Raw genomic sequence first — 18,477 nt, 5'->3', positions numbered from 1 at the left:
TAAACTGTTGCCGTCGACACCCGACGATTTAGAGCTCCCATCCAATCTACTGCAACAGACATTGTTGTTTGAAATCGATCACCAATGGCCATCCGTCTAAGAAGTCGATCTTCACGTGCGTTGCTGCTACAGGGAGGACGTCCAGCTGGACGATGTCGCTGAACCCTTTCTTCAGACCACGTAGACCATATTCTCGCAATCGTGGTGTGGTTCCGATTCATTCTTCGGGCAATCTCACGAAAAGAAAGTCCACCCTCCTTCATGCCGATAATTCGCCCTCTATCAAAATCCGAAACGTGGGAAAAATTTCGACGCTGTCTCACTGGGGGCATTCTGAGATGTTTTGTTCACAGTTCAACAACAAAATAAATTGATATTTCGATGTAAATATTATTTTATTTATTTACAATTGAATAAAAAATCTAATAGGTCGATGACAAAAAAACCACTAACATTCTTTCTTTTTTACTGAAAGTCTGATCATTTGATACTCTATTATGAAGCATTATTTTGCCAAAATTACAAGACTTAATAATTATTATTAATGGGTGGTGCATTTCATGTGAAAGTGAGTGTATTAAAAGTAAAATTTTTCTGTTAGTCTCATGTAGAGCTTTGTCCCAATCTTCCAGAATATATTTTTTTATTTCTGCAGTCATCCATGTTCCACCGTTTGCAAAATAAATCATAGGAAGATTATTAACATTAGTATTCTTGAAACATCTGGGAGAAGCGGATTTACCAATGACAAAAAGTTTATTTATCTCACTGCCGTCGACAGCTTTCTTTAACTTTGATCTTTTATACTGATGATTCGTTTTAAATTTGGTTATCAAGCTTGCTCGTTATATCCGAATATTTATATATTTATTTTTTCATACTACGACTTAAAAATGTGTTCGTTCTAAACGCTACCTTATTATACGCAAGCTCATTTTAAACAGACACAAATGCATGCGTTTATATGGAACTTTTGACGAAACTTCATAAATTGAACGTTATAACCGTGATCTTGTATTAAGCGTGTTCGTATTAAACAAGTTCTACTGTAGATCTATTTATTCACACAAAAAGTAATAACTTTAATTTTCTAAATGGCACATGCTGTATATTTTCCGTGTATATTCTAGGTGGTATGGTAAATTACCAAGAACCCGATTTTGTAAACTGGACAGAAGAACGTTAGCCAATCAATAATATCAAATTTGTCGATCAATATAGATCTGGCATATACATATGGTATATACATAAAAAGATAACAAATACACGTCATTTTGACGTGATTTCCGAGAGCGTTCTACTCTAAAATCAAGAATCGGGCTCTAGTGGTGGCAGAATGCCTATACAACATATAGGTGCCTATAAAGCATACAGGTAGCATTGAAGATCGAAGAAAAAACTTCTATTCCCTGACTTTCGTTGGAAAACGATTGCTGAAAGAACATTCCAAAAAAAAACAAATCAAAGGGTATGTGTCAGGCACCAGGACGCGCAATAAGTATAGTTATGTGATCAATAAAATGAATCAATCTTATATTCACAAATTGACTAGTTTCAGAGTCTATACATGCTAAAGTGCCTAGAACTTTTCAAAGTAGATATTGAAGAAAGAGCAGCCCTTGAACGTGCAAAAACCTGCCATCTTTGCAATTCAGTATCAGCAAAACAGTCAAAAATTGGAGTAGAGTTCAAGTGGTAAAAAAAAAACTGGAGATTCAAAGTGGTAAAAACTTCAGTGTCCATCACGTTACAACATGCAAACATAAAAAATGAAAACAGTGGATAAAGAAAAAGGAGGCAGACATTAAAAAGATTTTTTTCTTTAATTAATAGTGTAAAATTTCAATATGGCGTCCATAAGGAAAAAGTTAACTATTAGTGTGCAAACCTAGATAAATTAGAAAATATCTGTTAATGTTATGGAGTCATCACAAGAAATACCAGTAGCCCAAGATGCCCAAAATGAGATTGATAATTTTCACGAAATAATATATTTTTAAATTGACATGTTTTCACTTTTTTTTAGATATTTTAAAAACTATGACCGATAAATCTAGTTTTACGGGGGATTCTTAATAAACAGTAAAATCCTAATTTTTTCCTATATATAACTAACCTTACATACCTTGTACCTTTCGTCTTTTTGGAAGACTACAATGGTGAGCACTGAAATTTTCACTACCCTTTATGCAACATGAAATATTCTTAAAATATGAACACGTAACAAAAATTATAAATATTCACAGACTGTTACAATTGAAAAAATAAAAGTTATAGCCACTTTTCGATAGAAGAAGCAATGTAGCATATTGATATGCATGTGATAATATTTTAAGACGATAGACCAATTTCTGTTATTTAGAATCTATTAGGTTGTTCGGAAAGTAATTTCGTTTTTTCCCGACAGAGGATTTAATGGTATTTTTTTGCACTTAACCTCACACTTAAGCCATATAATTTTTATATGCTTTGAGAGCTCATATAACAAGGCTTGTGTGTGAAACATTTCAATTAATTCTACGCAGTAGTTTTTGGTTGGTGCCCTTTTAAATATGGAGAGCGATAAGCAGCATTTTCGACATATCCTACTGTTTTACTACAGAAAGGGTAAAAATGCTGTTCAAGCCAGAAAGAAATTGACCGATGTGTATGGAGAAGGTGTGTTGACAGTACGCCAGTGTCAGAACTGGTTCTCTAAATTTCGATCTGGCAATTTTGATGTCGAAGATGCACCACGTTCGGGAAGGCCGGTTGAAGCTGATAAAGACGCCATAAAGGCATTAGTTGATGCGAACCGTCGAATAACAACACGTGAGATCGGATTGAAGTTAAATTTATCGAATTCAACAGTTTATGACCACTTGAAAGGCCTGGGATTATCCTCGAAGCTCGATATATGGGTTCCCCATGTTCTCACAGAGAGAAATCTGTGTCGCCGCATTGACGTCTGCGATTCGCTTCTCAAACGTGACAAAAATGATCCGTTTTTGAAGCGCATCATTACTGGGGACGAAAAATGGGTTGTATACAACAACGTCAAACGCAAGAGGTCATGGAGCAAAAAAGATGAATCGACTCAAACCATTTCCAAAGCCGATATTCACCAAAAAAAGGTGATGCTGTCTGTTTGGTGGGATTTTAAAGGAATCGTTTTTTTTGAGCTTTTACCGGATAACACAACGATTAATTCGGAAGTCCACTGCCAGCAGCTGGACAAACTGAAGGATGCACTTCAACAGAAAAGACCCGAACTAATCAACAGAAAAGGTGTAGTGTTTCACCAAGACAACGCGAGACCTCACACAAGTTTGGTCACTCGCCAAAAGCTTTTACAGCTTGAATGGGACACAATGCCACACCCACCATATTCTCCAGACCTGGCACCATCGGATTATTATTTGTTCCGGTCACTCCAAAATTTTTTAGACGGTAAAACTTTCATCTCAAATGATGAGGTCAAAAACCACCTCGATCAGTTTTTTGCCAGCAAAGACAAAAAATTTTATGAGCGTGGAATTATGCTACTACCAGAAAGATGGCAAAAGGTGTTGGACCAGAACGGCCAATATATAATTTAATAAAGCATTTGTTTATTATACGAAAACTGTCATTCATTTTCACATAAAAAAACGAAATTACTTTCCGAACAACCTGATAGATAGCCAAATTTTTGTAACAATTCTATATCTAGTTTAACATAAATATTTAAGGTACTTCTTAGGTAGGAAAATATCTCAAATGGTTTCCCAGAAATTAATATATTTGTATTTTTCAAGTTAAACGTAAAATAACCTTAAAACACCCTGTATGTACAAGGACTGTATTTTTTAGAATATTCTGTCTTAAAATGATACACGCGATTAAATCCTACAGTTTGTGGAAATAATTTTGAATCATCATGTATGACGAGTTCGAAAGGGAGAGAAAATAGAGAAATGTATGAGTTTGTAAAAATACCTAATCAATTTCAAATTTAGAAAAAAGGAGAAGAGGTTGTTTAGTGGCTACTTCTTCTGTTATACTTGATCGAGTTACAGAAAACACAGTATCTCTAAATAGTATCCGACGTCCCTGTATAGACATGCGAAGAAATATAAATCTTCTTATAGAAAAATAGATTTAAATTTATGACTTTTATCACGATTTTAAATGTATTTTTTCCAGTCACAAAAATTGGCCTCGCATTGCAAGGAATGTTCACTTTCGGGTTTTAATTGTTTAACCAAAATAAGCAAAAATAGATGAAGAAAAATTCCAAACTTGAAAAAATATTTTATCGATGATTAGAATTTGAACATTTTTTAGAAGAAGAAAGAATTAGAAATGACAACTTACCAGTCCATGATTGAGAAACCCGTGATCCCTGGCGACCTGGGTAGCAACTTCCGAACCACCCGGTATATGAACAGCCCATTGTTGAGTGTAGTGCGCATGCGTAAACTGAATGCAGCTAACAATAACAGTAACTACACAAACCAAATTAAAATAAAATTTCATCGTCATCTAACGATGAAGCGTTTTCTAATATTCTTTGTTTGATGTATCAGTCTTTCTATTTCTATAGTAGGTTTGTGCTTTGTTCAAATTAATTCTTAATGCTTAAATTTAATAAAATTCCGAGGTTGCTTAATTCTAGCTAATATTATGGATTGAACGTGTATAAAGTATCTTCACTCTGAAATAGAAAAAAAAATGATTAAATTAGGAATCATATTAACATTTCGAGCATTTTACCAAATATATGCAACTTCGCCGGAAGTTTTTAACAATATGCAAATATGTGTAAAAACATGACCGAGACTTAAGCTTCGCAACGTCGAAAATCTGTTTTAACATTAAAATTCCACAAGGCAGCTGGTTATAATAAAGTGCGAATTTATAAGCATAAAAAATCTCAAATAAGCTGTTGAAAACGCATGAAATTTCGTACAAATTTGCACATGAAATGTGAAATTAAAATGGATGGAAAATTTAAAACTACAAATTTATATGTTCTTCATTAGCATAATATAATAAAAAACACAAATATGTATTAACATTTGCAATAAGAATGTAAGTTTTGATTATTGGTTTATTCAAAAATTATTTTATTTAATATTTCTTTTTCTAAATAAACCAATAAATAACTAGTTGTCCAAATTTTTGACAGAAAATCCCATTTTTCTACCACTAAGTACATGCATAAGATGATAAAAATTATTGGGGCATATTTAAACTAAAAAAAATAAGTGTTTTATCTACAGGAAGATTTTGAACGCAACATCCTTTCATAACATTTGATATTTGAATCAACAGTTTAAATCCTGTATTTTTATTTAAAACTTCAGTCAGTTTATTAAAAACTATTTGTCGTGAAGAGCTCCGTACTTTTGAAGTATTATTTTTTAAATTTCCAATTACTTCCATCGCTTCTACGAATGCAAGATTTTTCTCTTTAAGTTTCGTGATTAGCTTCGCTTCCGAAACTGTAATAAGTTTTTAAAAATGCTAAATTTTGTTTAACTTATATTTTTACAATCTCTTGGCACTTTGCATTTACAAACATTTGAATTTTCAAAGGAGTTTTAAAAAAAAACCTTCTTTCCGCTCTTTTTTTCAAACCCTTTACTCACTAATCGAAATTGTGTTTGAATAGTTTTTACTGCACGATTAACCTCATGTGTTATACATGTACAAGGAATTAGATGTTCAATAACAACTTTTAAATTTGAATATGACTTTAACATGTCTGCAGCTGCATCATACACCATCAGTAATATTTTAATATTTTTTTACTTCAAACAGGATTTGACAAAAAAAAATGTTGACTCATCGTGAATAAACCTCGATATGGTTTAATCATTCGGATTTTCTAATTGCTTAGAACTTATTAGAAATTCATTAAGTGGACAATCTTCAATTAATATCCCTATTGTAAGATACGCCATGTACTTACAACACGAATCTGTAATTTCATTTACACAAAACCAACTGTAGATGTGTAATTATTCCCTGTTTCCGTTTTAATAAATTCAATTATATTCTCGTAAATTAAGTATACATCGCTTTTGTGTAAAGCCGACTCGACCAGAATTTCTTCCTGTATATTTTTCAAGAAATGATGTAAACATGCCATTATTTAGTTTTTAAGTGGACTCTTGAAAAAAACCCATTACGTTACACAAATCAGAATAAAATTCTTTTTGTCCAATTTGTATAGATGAGCCGTCCGTTGATTCCAACTGCTGTTTGTTCCATTTTCTATTGTCTTCAAATTTTATTGATTGCTTTTTCTCGCAATTAATCTAGAAAATATTATTTTGAACTCTGTATCAATTTTGAAGTCGAATGAAACCTTACCACTATTATACAGCCCTTGTATGTTAATTTGTTATTCTCATACTTCGGTTCTAAATAATGTTGCCCGTATGCATTCATCTACGGTTGATTTAACATTAAGCATTGTGTTAAATATTAAGTAAGTAATTGGTAATGGAAACACACCAATCATGAAATATTCGTACATAACATAAACATTACTGTGGTATTTATTAACAGGAATAGTTCAATCCCAAACCACAACTAACACACACTCTCGTGACATTCATCGGAATAGCTAAACGAATCCTCCAATGTTGTAGGGCCATTCTTGACCATTTGATGTATAGGTATGTAGCTTATCAAAGTAAAAATAATGAACAGGGCCTGGAGGTGTAATCAGGATATAATTTCATTCAGAATCTAAACTGGCTTTCATTGAATATAAAAATAATCACCAATTAGAGATTATATATGTATATGGTACTTAAAGTAGAACTTAAAAATGAACTTATAAAGTTATGGTATTTATTAAAAAAAAACAAGTGACAATATTTGCCATATTATACATAAAATTGTGAAAAATATATGTTTAAAAATAAGCAAACATAAACATCTTAAGAAATGTTCAAACATTTGGTACATACAATGGTGGCTATAGAAATAGGACCACTTCAAAAATCTAAATTTTTTATTTCTATGAATAAAAAGATAAAAAAATGGACACGAAAAAATTATAACACATTTAATAATAAAAAAAACATTCTGCAATGACATAATTTAACGAAAAATAAATAAAACTATTCAATCGAAACGATGAAAACAAAATCAATGTATAGTCATAAAAATAAGACCATTGAAACGTTATCAAAAAAAAAAATTAAAAAAATAAACGAAACTAGGAACCGAATATCGCCTGATGCCTAATATTTGGTTGTTTCTCCCTTTTGGGCAATCACTGCCTTTAATCTTTTAGGAATTGATTTTATTAAGCGCTGACAGAGCTCAACAGGAATTGCTTCCCATTCCCGTTGGATTGTGGATCACAATTCTTCTTTGTTTTTGATCTAATGATCCCTCACGGCAACCCTAAAGTGTACCTAAAGCTTTTCGATAAGGTTCAGATCGGGTGATTGCGAAGGTCATGACACAACCTGAATTAATTCATCGTGAAAAAACAGTTTCATTCGCCTAGCCGTATGTTTCAGATCATTAACGTGTTGATATTTCTAAATTAATGACATTTCTCCCGAAGCATACGGCAATATAACAGCTTTCAGTATTTTAAGGTATTTCTCTTGGTTCAGCATCCCTTTTCTCCAATAAATGGGACCAACACCGAACTAAGAGAAGCAGCCCCAGAATTTTATATCGACACCTCCATGTTTAATGATTTCTAAAGTATGTTTTGGAAGTAATTCCTGTTTTGCTGATCGCCTCACATACCATCGACCATCCGAACCAAATAAATTAATTTTTGTTTCGTCCAAAAAACGGACATTTTTCCACACTTTTATGTTATCGTCTTCGTTTTCAAAGCAAAGATGATTCGTCACAAATTCTATTCTTTTTTATTTATTTGTTTTTGATAACAACGGTATCTCTCAAGCCACTCAGCCATGTAAATGAACTTCCTGTAACCGTCTTAGAATAATTCTGAAACTTATTTCCAATTTCAGGTTCTTTTGAAGTTGTTTGGAACTCACAAAGGGATTTTTTTGAGATTCTCGCTTTATTTGGCGGTCAGTCAAAACCATTGTTTTCCTTTTACGACTGCGATTTTCCTGTCGGTCTTCGTATTTAAGGGCATTTATTATCAAGGTTTTCGATCTTCCCACTTTCCGAGAAAGTTCACGAAGGGAATTGCCTTCACCTCTGAGCGTTCGTATTTTAATTCTTCGGGTTAAAGAACGGTGATTTTCACATCCCATCTGTTTGTTTATTAATTATTAAAACCCATCGAAGTGCTTGGAAATAATTAGTTAGGCCTACCTTTCAATCATTATCCTGTTGAATAGAGAATATGAAAGTTAAAAAAAATAGCGAGTTTTTAATACTTTGACCCTATTATTATGGCCACTTTAGCTTTGACTGTTTAAACGAAACAGGGGAAGTAAAATTCTAGGATAAGGTAATTTCCCTAGTTTCTGCTGACACATACAATTACCAACATTGTAGAAATTTAGGACCCTAATTCAAACAAGGAAGAATAACTTTCAACAGACTTTTTGTCCATTCTTGAAATTGGACCAGTGGTCCTATTCCTATGGCTACCACTGTGTACAATAAAATGAAATTGACGTTAATATATATATTTTTTTAAGTAAAAAGTAAATTACCGAGGATTATGAAAAAACATAATGGTTCACGATGGAATGATCCAGGGTGGCCCATTTTTGATGATTTTCGGAGGTATTGTGAAAACTACCGTAGATAAACGTAAACGTAAACGTAAAACGTATTCCGCAATAGTGTGTTATTTTTTTTGTGAAACAAATGATGGTGCTAACAAAACTTTCATAGTTAGCTTTGTTTTTGAACTACAGGGTGATTTTGAAAAAATGCCATTTTACGACCCCCCTCGTATTTCCTTTATCTTCTGTCTTATCGAAACGAAGAAAATGGATTCCCAAATACAATTTTTCGTAGAATCCAAAGACGAACTCAGATTTTTTTCTGTATGTTATAATTTTTTAATTATTGGCTAAAGTTGGTTTTTTTCTTATGGAACACTTTGTATATTTTTTCATAATAAAATTTTAGTTGTAATTCTCTTTTAGAAAATATATAATACTATAGAGTTGTTTCTATATTCAGTTGGCGAAATTAATATTTATTAATTTCTAAATTATTTTTAGTAAGTAGATTATGAAAATCAGAAGGCTTTTTACTTTGACAGCAAATTACATGTATTTTCTGAAAACTTAAATTGTTATATTAAGTTTCCCACCTCTTGTTATGGTAGTTTTTTAAAGTTCTGAAAAATATGATGCTTTAGTTTGTTATATACAGTGCAATGAGAATATTAAACAAACTCAAGAAATGTATTTCAACCGATAAGTGTATCGAGATTTACTTAATTTTATTTGTTATTGGTTGTTTAAATTGTGATGAATAATTTTAGATTTCCTGAACGTAGATAACCCGAAAAAAGATTTCATCCACGACTTAAGAGAAATTTGATAAATTACGGTTCGTTTTGCAAGTCACATTCAATAATTTATAATAAAGAATATAGGGAAATTGAAGAAATTAACGTCCTAGCTAGTGTAGCAAATAACTCATTCACCTCAAGTAGAAAAACTGAAAGTAATATAGGCGTTGCAAGATCAACAGTTTTGCGAATATTACATAAGCATAAATTCAAACTATATAAATATAAAATTGTTCATCATCTTTTTCCTGAAGATGCAGAACGCCGGCTCGATTTTCGTCATTGATAATTGCAAAAGTTAAACAGTAATAGACATTTTTTTCGGAAAATAATTTGATCCGATGAAGTTCATATAATTAGTGCAGGTATATTAGTGAGGCATAACACTCGATGTTGGCTGCAAGACAATCCACATAATACCCTTCCTTGAGAACAACAAGGACGATTTGGGCTCAGCATTTCCTGCTTCATAATAGGAAGTAAAATGTTTTATCGTATTTTTAAAGGAGGATTGAATGCTAATAAGTATCTTCAAATTTTACAAGATGTAATTCCGGAAATTATAGATGAGATTCCGTTAGCTCATATAAATCACATTTTTTTTAATAAGTTGGAGCTCCAGCTCACACCGCCCTTGTAACTACTATTTTCCAAAAGAGAATTACAACTAAAATTTTATTATGAAAAAATATACAAAGTTCCATAAGAAAAAAACCAACTTTAGTCAATAACTAAAAAATTATAACATATAGAAAAAAATCTGAGTTCGTCTTTGGATTCTACGAAAAATTGTATTTGGGAATCCATTTTCTTCGTTTCGATAAGCCAGAAGATAAAGGAAATACGAGGGGGATCGTAAAATGGCATTTTTTCAAAATGACCCTGTAGTTCAAAAACAAAGCTAACTATGAAAGTTTTGTTAGCACCATCATTTGTTTCACAAAGAAAATAACACACCATTGCGGAATCTGTTTTACGTTATCCACAGTAGTTTCCGCAATACCTCCGAAAACCATCAAAAATGGACCACCCTGTGCAAAACAAGTCGTATCTTTTACAATAATAAAATTTCCGTCTTCTGGGGACTGTACCTAATTTAAAACGAGGAGGTACACGTCGAAAAATTCTACGATACTTGATAGAAAAACAAAAATGTTAATCAAGAAAAACCTTTGGATGTCTGCAACTAATATTTACAGTGAAGTAGGCGATATTAACCTTTTTTCTCGAACCCTCGAGAGACGTCTAGTAAAATTTGGATTTCGTATGCATCGACCAGCGCGGAAAACGCTTCTGTCATAGAAAAACAAGGACGCTAGACTAATTTTCGCAACGTTTCACCTTGTTTGGTCTGGTAAAAAAGTGAAAAACAGTGTTATTTAGTGAAGAATGCAAATCCAATTTGATCGATATTGAAGGATCACAATATGTTTATCAACTAATTTAGAAGAGGCTTGATCCTTGATACGTTTCTAAGATCGTGAAAAACGGAGGTGGAAACATCATGGTTTGGGGCACTTTGTCTGGTAACGGTATGAGACCTACACATAGAAATATTGGGAAAATGAATCATTTCATGTGCTGCAGTGATGCTAGCGCATGCTGAATTCGAAATGCCATTGTCATACATTCTTCAACATGACACCAATCCAAAACATACATAAAAAATTGTAAAAGAATGGTTGAATGAAAAAAAAAATGTGTTTTGAAGTGGCCTGCTCAGTTTCTGGATCACAATTCGGTTGAGAATCTTTGGGGAATCGCGGGAAAAAAATACGAACAAAAAAAATTTGCAATGGAGAACAATTTTTCAAAACAGTTAATAAAATTTGAAAAACCATTCATCCTACAATAATATGAAATTTAATGGAATCTACAAGGGTCGCTTGATAAGTCAGTGACTTTTTGAATTTCTCGCGTAATAACTTTAAATGCAACACTACTCCCGTCAACTGTCATCTGTTAGTAGACTACCGTCAAATTTTAAGCAAGCTAAGTCATTTAGTTTGTATTTAACTGCCATTAAAAGCAGACAACCTCGTGAATTTCGACGAAAATGTGAAAAAGTAAATTTCGTGTGCTGATCAAGCATTATTTTTTAAGTAAAAAAACCATCGTCGAAACCAAAGAAAGGCTTGACAAATACTATGGGAACTCTGCACCATCAATTTCAATGGTTAAGAAGTGGTTTACTGAGTTTTGTTGTGGTCGTACCAGCACAAATGACGCAGAACGTTCAGATTGTCTAAAAGAGGTCCTCACGCCAGAAATTGTTGATAAAATTCATGGAACGATATTGGACGATCGGAGAATGAAAGTGTGTGAGATGACTGAGGCTGTTGGCATCTCAACTGAGCGGGTACATTACATTTTATAAGAATATTTGAATATGAAAAAGCTATCCGCGTGATGGGTGCCGCGATTGCTCACACTCGACAATTAACATTCCCGTGTGACCATTTCAAAAGAGTGTTTGGCGATGTTCAGCCGCAATTCGGACGAGTTTTTGCGCCGTTTCGTAACCGTTAACGAAACGTGGATCCGTTACAAAACACCAGAGACCAAGGAATAATCGAAACAGTGGGTTTCTCCAGGCGAACATGCACCAAAGAAGGCCAAGATGGGTCTGTCGGCCAACAAGGTGATGGCCACAGTATTTTGGGATATACGCAGTGTCATTCATATCAATTACCTTGAAAAGGGTAAAACGATCACTGGTGAATATTATTCAGAGCTTTTGGACAGATTCGATATTGAATTGAAACAAAAACGACTGCATTTGGCGAAAAAAAGTGCTGTTTCATCAAGACAATGCACGGCTGCACACGTATATAGTCGCCATGGCAAAAATCCATAAATTAGGCTATGAACTGCTACCTCAACCAACATATTCTTCAGATTTAGTCCCCTGCGACTATTTCTTGTTTCCAAACTTAAAAAATGGCTGGTCGGTAGATTTGAGTCCAATAAAGAGGTAATCACTGAAACAATCGCCTATTTTGAGAACCTTGATAAAACCTATTACTTGGAAGGGATAAAAAAATTGGAAAAACGCTGGACTAAATGTATCGAGCTAAAAGAAGACTATGTTGAGAAATAAAACGTTTTTTGGCCGAAAAAAATATCATTCATTCAAAAAGTCACTGATTTATCAAACGGCCCTCGTATGCTAAAAAGATGTCGTAGTATGATAGATTATACAGGAAGTTGGACAAAATTATTAATCAATTAGCAACAAATTCCTAGCAATTCCATTTTTTATGAGAGTTAATTCGATTACGTCGCATTCCATTTTTGTTGTTCGAATTTTACTTTTTGTAACTGTATTTCAATTGATTTTGAAAATTTATAGTTTTTTACAATAAAAGTGATTAACCATTTGCATCGAGTTATTTTCAACAATTTTTAAATTAATATATCTTATAAATATTAACATGTTTTAATAGTCACTTTAATTTTGTCCGATAGCGTATATATTCTATATGTGAAGGGTACTGTTCATTTTTTAATTTTTGGGAATAACACCTCACAACCCAGCAGGAGATATTGTAGTGTTGGAATTGCACGCAGTTAAAACTAACTGAGAATAACATTCACTCTGCACTAAGGGCTCGGACGAACATCTTTATTAAAATTTCGGTGTCAAATTTGTCATCGCCTTCAGAACTTTGAAAAAAAAGAGAACAAAAAATAATAATAACCGGTAAACTAAAATGTATGAGCGGTGAATATTTAAATTGGGTCAAACTCTCCGAAATCCTCTTGTTAATGGCTGAGAGATGAAGACAAGGGATGATCATACGTTGGAATTTATGTATCTATAGCATATCCGAAATCATTTAGCCATAAAAAATAACGTGAGGTATATCTGTTAGAAATTTAGTCACAACGCTTTAGTTATGGCAATGTACAACTCTATTGTTGATTTATTTCAATGTCACGTTTGTTACACTTATAGATAGGTACATGTACCGTGAGTATTTGATATCAAATAAGCTCATTAAAAATATTCTCGCTTTCTTTTAACCAAAAAGGTTTCTTAGAAAAAGAGATGGCCAGTAAAGATAAGTGGGCCATAATCAGCCCAAAATGCAACAAATACATGTATTGAAAAGTTTGCTTTCATGGGCATACAATTTTTTTACGGCCTGATTGCAAATTTATGGAGTACATAAGTATGTACCTAGCGATTTAAAATCAAAATATAGTAGGCTACAAGTTTTCTTCTAAAATTTAACGAGGCCAAGTTAAATTCTAGCCCGCAGCTCTACTAACTTCGCTATCAATTTGTAAATTAAATTAAAAAAAAAAACACTTGATATATGAATATTTTCTTTTACGTCTCGAATAAAAAGGAAACTTACGAGGAGCAAGGTCTTTAACGCTAATTTGTGTTACTAAGTCCACAAACAATAGCAATGACAAATTAAAACAAATATTTACGAAACACTTTAAAGCACAATGTTAGTTCTTGACGCATTAACTTCAATTTAAATCTCTAAGCTAATTGGAAATCAATTTACGACAAGTAAAATAATTCGTATTCGCGCCCCAGATCGACGTGACGAACTACGAATCGTGTGACACGAGGCATCGCAGATCGGTCCAGGAGGATGGCAGTGCCGATAACTGGAATTACTGGAATTACTGGAATGCTCCGTAGTGGTGGAGATACATTTTTATGCGATATGGTGCGCGCGCTTATTCCTTAATTGTTTTTATTTGTATCTACATATTTTTCTAAATTAAAGTATCCGCTAATAGACCTCGTGACGGTACTTAATCGTTTCTAATTGACAAGGCAACGCTTACAGTTAGGTTTTGTAATTAGAAATTAAATTTTTTAGTTGAAAAGCGAAACTTTTATAGCACAGTTACGCGTAAAGAATTCATATATCGAATTTTTACTTGGTTATCTCATTTCAACGTTCACCAGAGAATGATTGAAACATCAGAAAGGTCATGAACATATCAACATGAAGTGCGTTGTAATACTTATAAAACACATCATTAGTATAGTGCAAAAATTTAAGTTTAAGCGTACAAAAAACTGAAGACGGGAAACACAATTAAAGATTTGATTTAAGGGCTCCCACAGAGGGACCAATGAAATCCATTTTTACTTTTCACAATGGCGGTACCAAGATTTTTCCCAAGAGCACACTTCTTTTCTAAAACACATCAAGAGAGCATTTGGATATCTTACGTAACCGGCCGTATTTTAATTCATTTGAGGCTTAGCTTACACATTAATTCACATTGAGAAAACATCATAAGTCATGTTGTCAAAAACTTTCAACTCAAACTAACTCATACTCTAAAGTTTTGATTAAATTGTTGAACTTAAAATGTGTCGTCAAAACATTAATTAAAACATGGCCGTCGCCAAGGCCGGCAGCACGATTTGCTTTCATTTAGTAGTTTTCCATAGAGTCCTAGTTGATTTTAGTCAACATCAAACAGCAAAAGTCATTGAGTAAATATAAATTATTTAGATACACATCTTCTTAACGAAACTTAATTGCATCTTTTCAAAAATTGAAAAAAATTAGCAATGACACTAGATCCACCGTTTTGAAAAGAGTAAAAGAAGCTCTGAGGTTTAAGACCGCTTTGTCAAATCTAAATTTTGTTTCCCGATTCCTTGCAATGCAAAACGTCAGACGAACAAAGTTTGAAACACACTGTACAAAAACATACTATGCACATGTTCAAGTTTTAATTTAATGTAGTTAAGTAACGCTGAGTTGTTTAAAACTGGAAATGAACCGCACGAGATTGTGGCAAAAATTTTAATTGGATTTTGCATTCTGATCTACTTAAAACCATTAATTACTCTCCAGAGGCGTCCATTTATAAGGGTTCCCTAGTAAGGGTTTTATTAAAAGCCCTCGAGCCCTCTTCTTTAGCTCTGGGAAATCGTTTTGTTAAAAGGATTTTTAATGTAGCTCCGTTAATTATTTGCTAAAAGCGCTGGTCACTTTGCAAATTGAAAGTCAGTTTTCACAAGGTATTTGGATGGCCATAATAAATATTTGGACACCTGGTTCTAAAGGCAAATTGGAACATTTTAGAGAATATTTAACTTTATAGAATTTTCAAAAATAAATTGTCAAGGATATCAATGGGATAATTATTTGCTCAAATAAATCAATTTCTGAGATCTATTAGTTTGGTTGTGTCATTTCTTATTCACTATAATTTTGTGACACACGGCAATTTATAATAAAGTCGTTAAAAGCGAAATATGTCAAAAATTAATGACTTTCATATACCGGGTGACTTAAATCTACAAAATCAGATATTATTACTAACAGAAATGCGAAATTAAGAACATCAATAAAACATCATGGAAATAAAATTTTGATAACGTCAAATATCATTTTACGATTGGTTGAATTTTTTTAATAATGATATTAAAAAATGTGTATTAAAATCTTTGAATCTGCTTATGCTGTCATGTATCGAAATATTTACATCAATCGACCAAAAACCCTATACAGTGTGATTGTCTACTTCGTGCTGAAAATCTATTAAAAAACGCAAAACAATTTAAAACTTTATAGAAATTTATATTATACAAAAGCTGTTGCAGTGAGCCTCAAAATGGAGGCGACTGTAACGGAGTTCTCAGCAAATAATATTTTATTTCACATATTTATAATCGTTTTAATTTTTTAAAAAAATTTTTGTAATGGCAAAATTTGCAAACAAATATCGTATTCCTGAACCTGTCCAATAGCCCGGTTGTTCGCCTGATTTTTTTTTAAATTAGCATAAGCATGATAATATGCAAATTATGCGCCCTTGAGATTTAGGAATACCTTAGTTACCGAATAATGAACATTTTAGGTATCAAAGGTCCAATATTTGCGAATATCTTCTTAGGTCCTTCGGGGCCTCCAGTCTCTTCTTTAGACGCACGCACCCCTTCAAATCAAAGTCAGTTGCGTGGGAAAAGTAGACACTGTGATCACAAGGTAATTTTGCAGAGTAAAATATCACATTATACGTATTTGTCGCGTATCACAAATAACCAGATATTAATAAAATGGAAATGTAATACCACGAGGACATAAAGTCTTTGTATTTACCTATATTATGCAAAGTAACCCCTAACTCTTAAATTCGTTACATCGATCTGTCATTGTATAAATTTGAATAGAAAATCTCTTGACTGACCTTAATCTATGTTTAAATTGATTATTTATTCCTATTTGCGGGCAGTAGGCAGGCTTAAACAGTTTTCAGATTTACACCATTTTTCACTCGATATTTTAATACTTTTAGAGGAAACTACTTAACTGGAAACAATTGAAATAAATAAACACTATACAACCATGAATTCAAATCAATATCTCATCAATGTTGCACTATTTTCTGTCTATTTAACTTATAAAAAAATTCAATTCCCTTGTTTTGAGACAAGTAACATGTCCATGATACATCCCCTGCTAAAGTTCAAATATTGAATATCTTAATTTTCTAATAGCTAAATGCATTGGATGTCGTTTAAATGCAATTACAGTATCAAAAAGGGTGCGTCATTTTGAAATGCCTCGCGACACTCCTGTTATTTGCTGGGAGTACCCGTCGTCGCCGACGAAGGAAAATACTAAAACCCAAGCGAGATGTTTTAGGTATGTTATTCGCATTTCAGAGTGAATGTCTCGGTACTTAAATGTTGAGGCCATGAGAATGATTTTTGGAACCTTTACATCACTATATTTATAATTTTTGACATATGTATATGAGAAGTAGGCAACTTTTCTATTACATAAAACGTCTAATTGGGGGCCAAAACCCTGTAGATATATAAAAAATAACTGCGAGTTAAACATTCATGCAGTTTCCATGTAGTTTTTTTTCCATAATGTATTATGCATGCAAGTTGGTAGTTTCATGGTACAAATTTATAATGTTACGAAGGTCAGACTTTCAGTCTGAACTTTCCCTAAACCTAAGAAAAAACAATGGTACAGGTATACAAGTTCTCTCATTCCAGAAAAAAGTTACACGGATTGGTAACACTATATTAAGGAATGTCTCAAACTCATCCGTTAATACGAATTTTCAGTCCTCAAAGTCTTCAAAGAGCGAAGACACCCATAGAACTCCATGTATTTTCCATGTCCTGATATGAGCTGACTAGAACATTCCCGAAAACTTATAGACGGCTAACTTATTATTCGAAACTATTCAAAATCATTCCGGAAGTTTCTTGCTAATATCGCAGTTCCAGCCGACAGATATACAGGGTGTAATAAATTCGAGCCTCTGTATGGAGATCTTGGAAACGGTAAAAAATACAAAATCAGTTAAATGGAGGCAAAATTGCGTATTTTGGCGGTCAACAATAATCTATTCGCGACTTTTTAAAAATCCGAATACTTTCGAAAATGTCCAATAAGAACCAAAAATTTTCATTTTAATTTTTCTCAGAAAGTTTGATAACCATTATTCAGAGATAGCTGACAATGAAACATTATTAGAATACTTTATCATCTGGCTTTCTACTGGTGTAATCGATATTTTTACTCGACGACTGGTTTTTTAGATATGAACTATTTTCTTATGGGAGCTATCTTGGATTTTTACAAAATCGGAATTTACACGAAATTTTCTTTTCAGTAATGTGTTATATTTCAGTATTTTAGTGGAATTTATATGAATAAAAGTAAAAAAATCTTTTCTACCTAAAGAACCTTGAATTGCGATGTCACGTCAAATCAACAAAGGTCGGATCGTATTTTGTTAATTTATTTATTACTTAGTCCACTAATTTTATTAAATAATGAAGTTTTCAAATGAAGAAAAGATTGATTTAATTAAGATATTTTATTTTTGTCAACGAAACATATTTCGTGCATCGGAAATGTATCTTCAACAGTATCCCGAGAGAAGACAACCGCATATGTATAAGAGCCTTGAGATAAATGGATACCTTTTTGAACATTTACCTCATTAAACTAAAAATGCTTAATAAAATTAATGGAGTAAGTAATGAATAAATTAACAAAATACGA

General features: G+C 32.7%; 1 protein-coding gene across 2 annotated transcripts in view; it reads right to left on the bottom strand.

The window, feature by feature from the left end:
• Positions 1-18,477, bottom strand: part of LOC136417961 (furin-like protease 1) — a 56,842-nt gene that overhangs the window by 35,162 nt on the left and 3,203 nt on the right. For both annotated transcript variants that reach the window (XM_066403824.1, XM_066403823.1), the window contains exon 2: positions 4,336-4,675. In XM_066403824.1, the coding sequence (XP_066259921.1) occupies positions 4,336-4,503 (168 nt within the window). In that variant the 5' untranslated portion in view covers positions 4,504-4,675. The remainder of the gene's footprint in view (positions 1-4,335; positions 4,676-18,477) is intronic.

The sequence above is a fragment of the Euwallacea similis genome, chromosome 31, assembly GCF_039881205.1.
Source record: "Euwallacea similis isolate ESF13 chromosome 31, ESF131.1, whole genome shotgun sequence".
Taxonomy (NCBI): domain Eukaryota; kingdom Metazoa; phylum Arthropoda; class Insecta; order Coleoptera; family Curculionidae; genus Euwallacea; species Euwallacea similis.
Note: the sequence above shows the minus strand (reverse complement) of the source record. Positions and strands in the feature narration are given on the sequence as shown.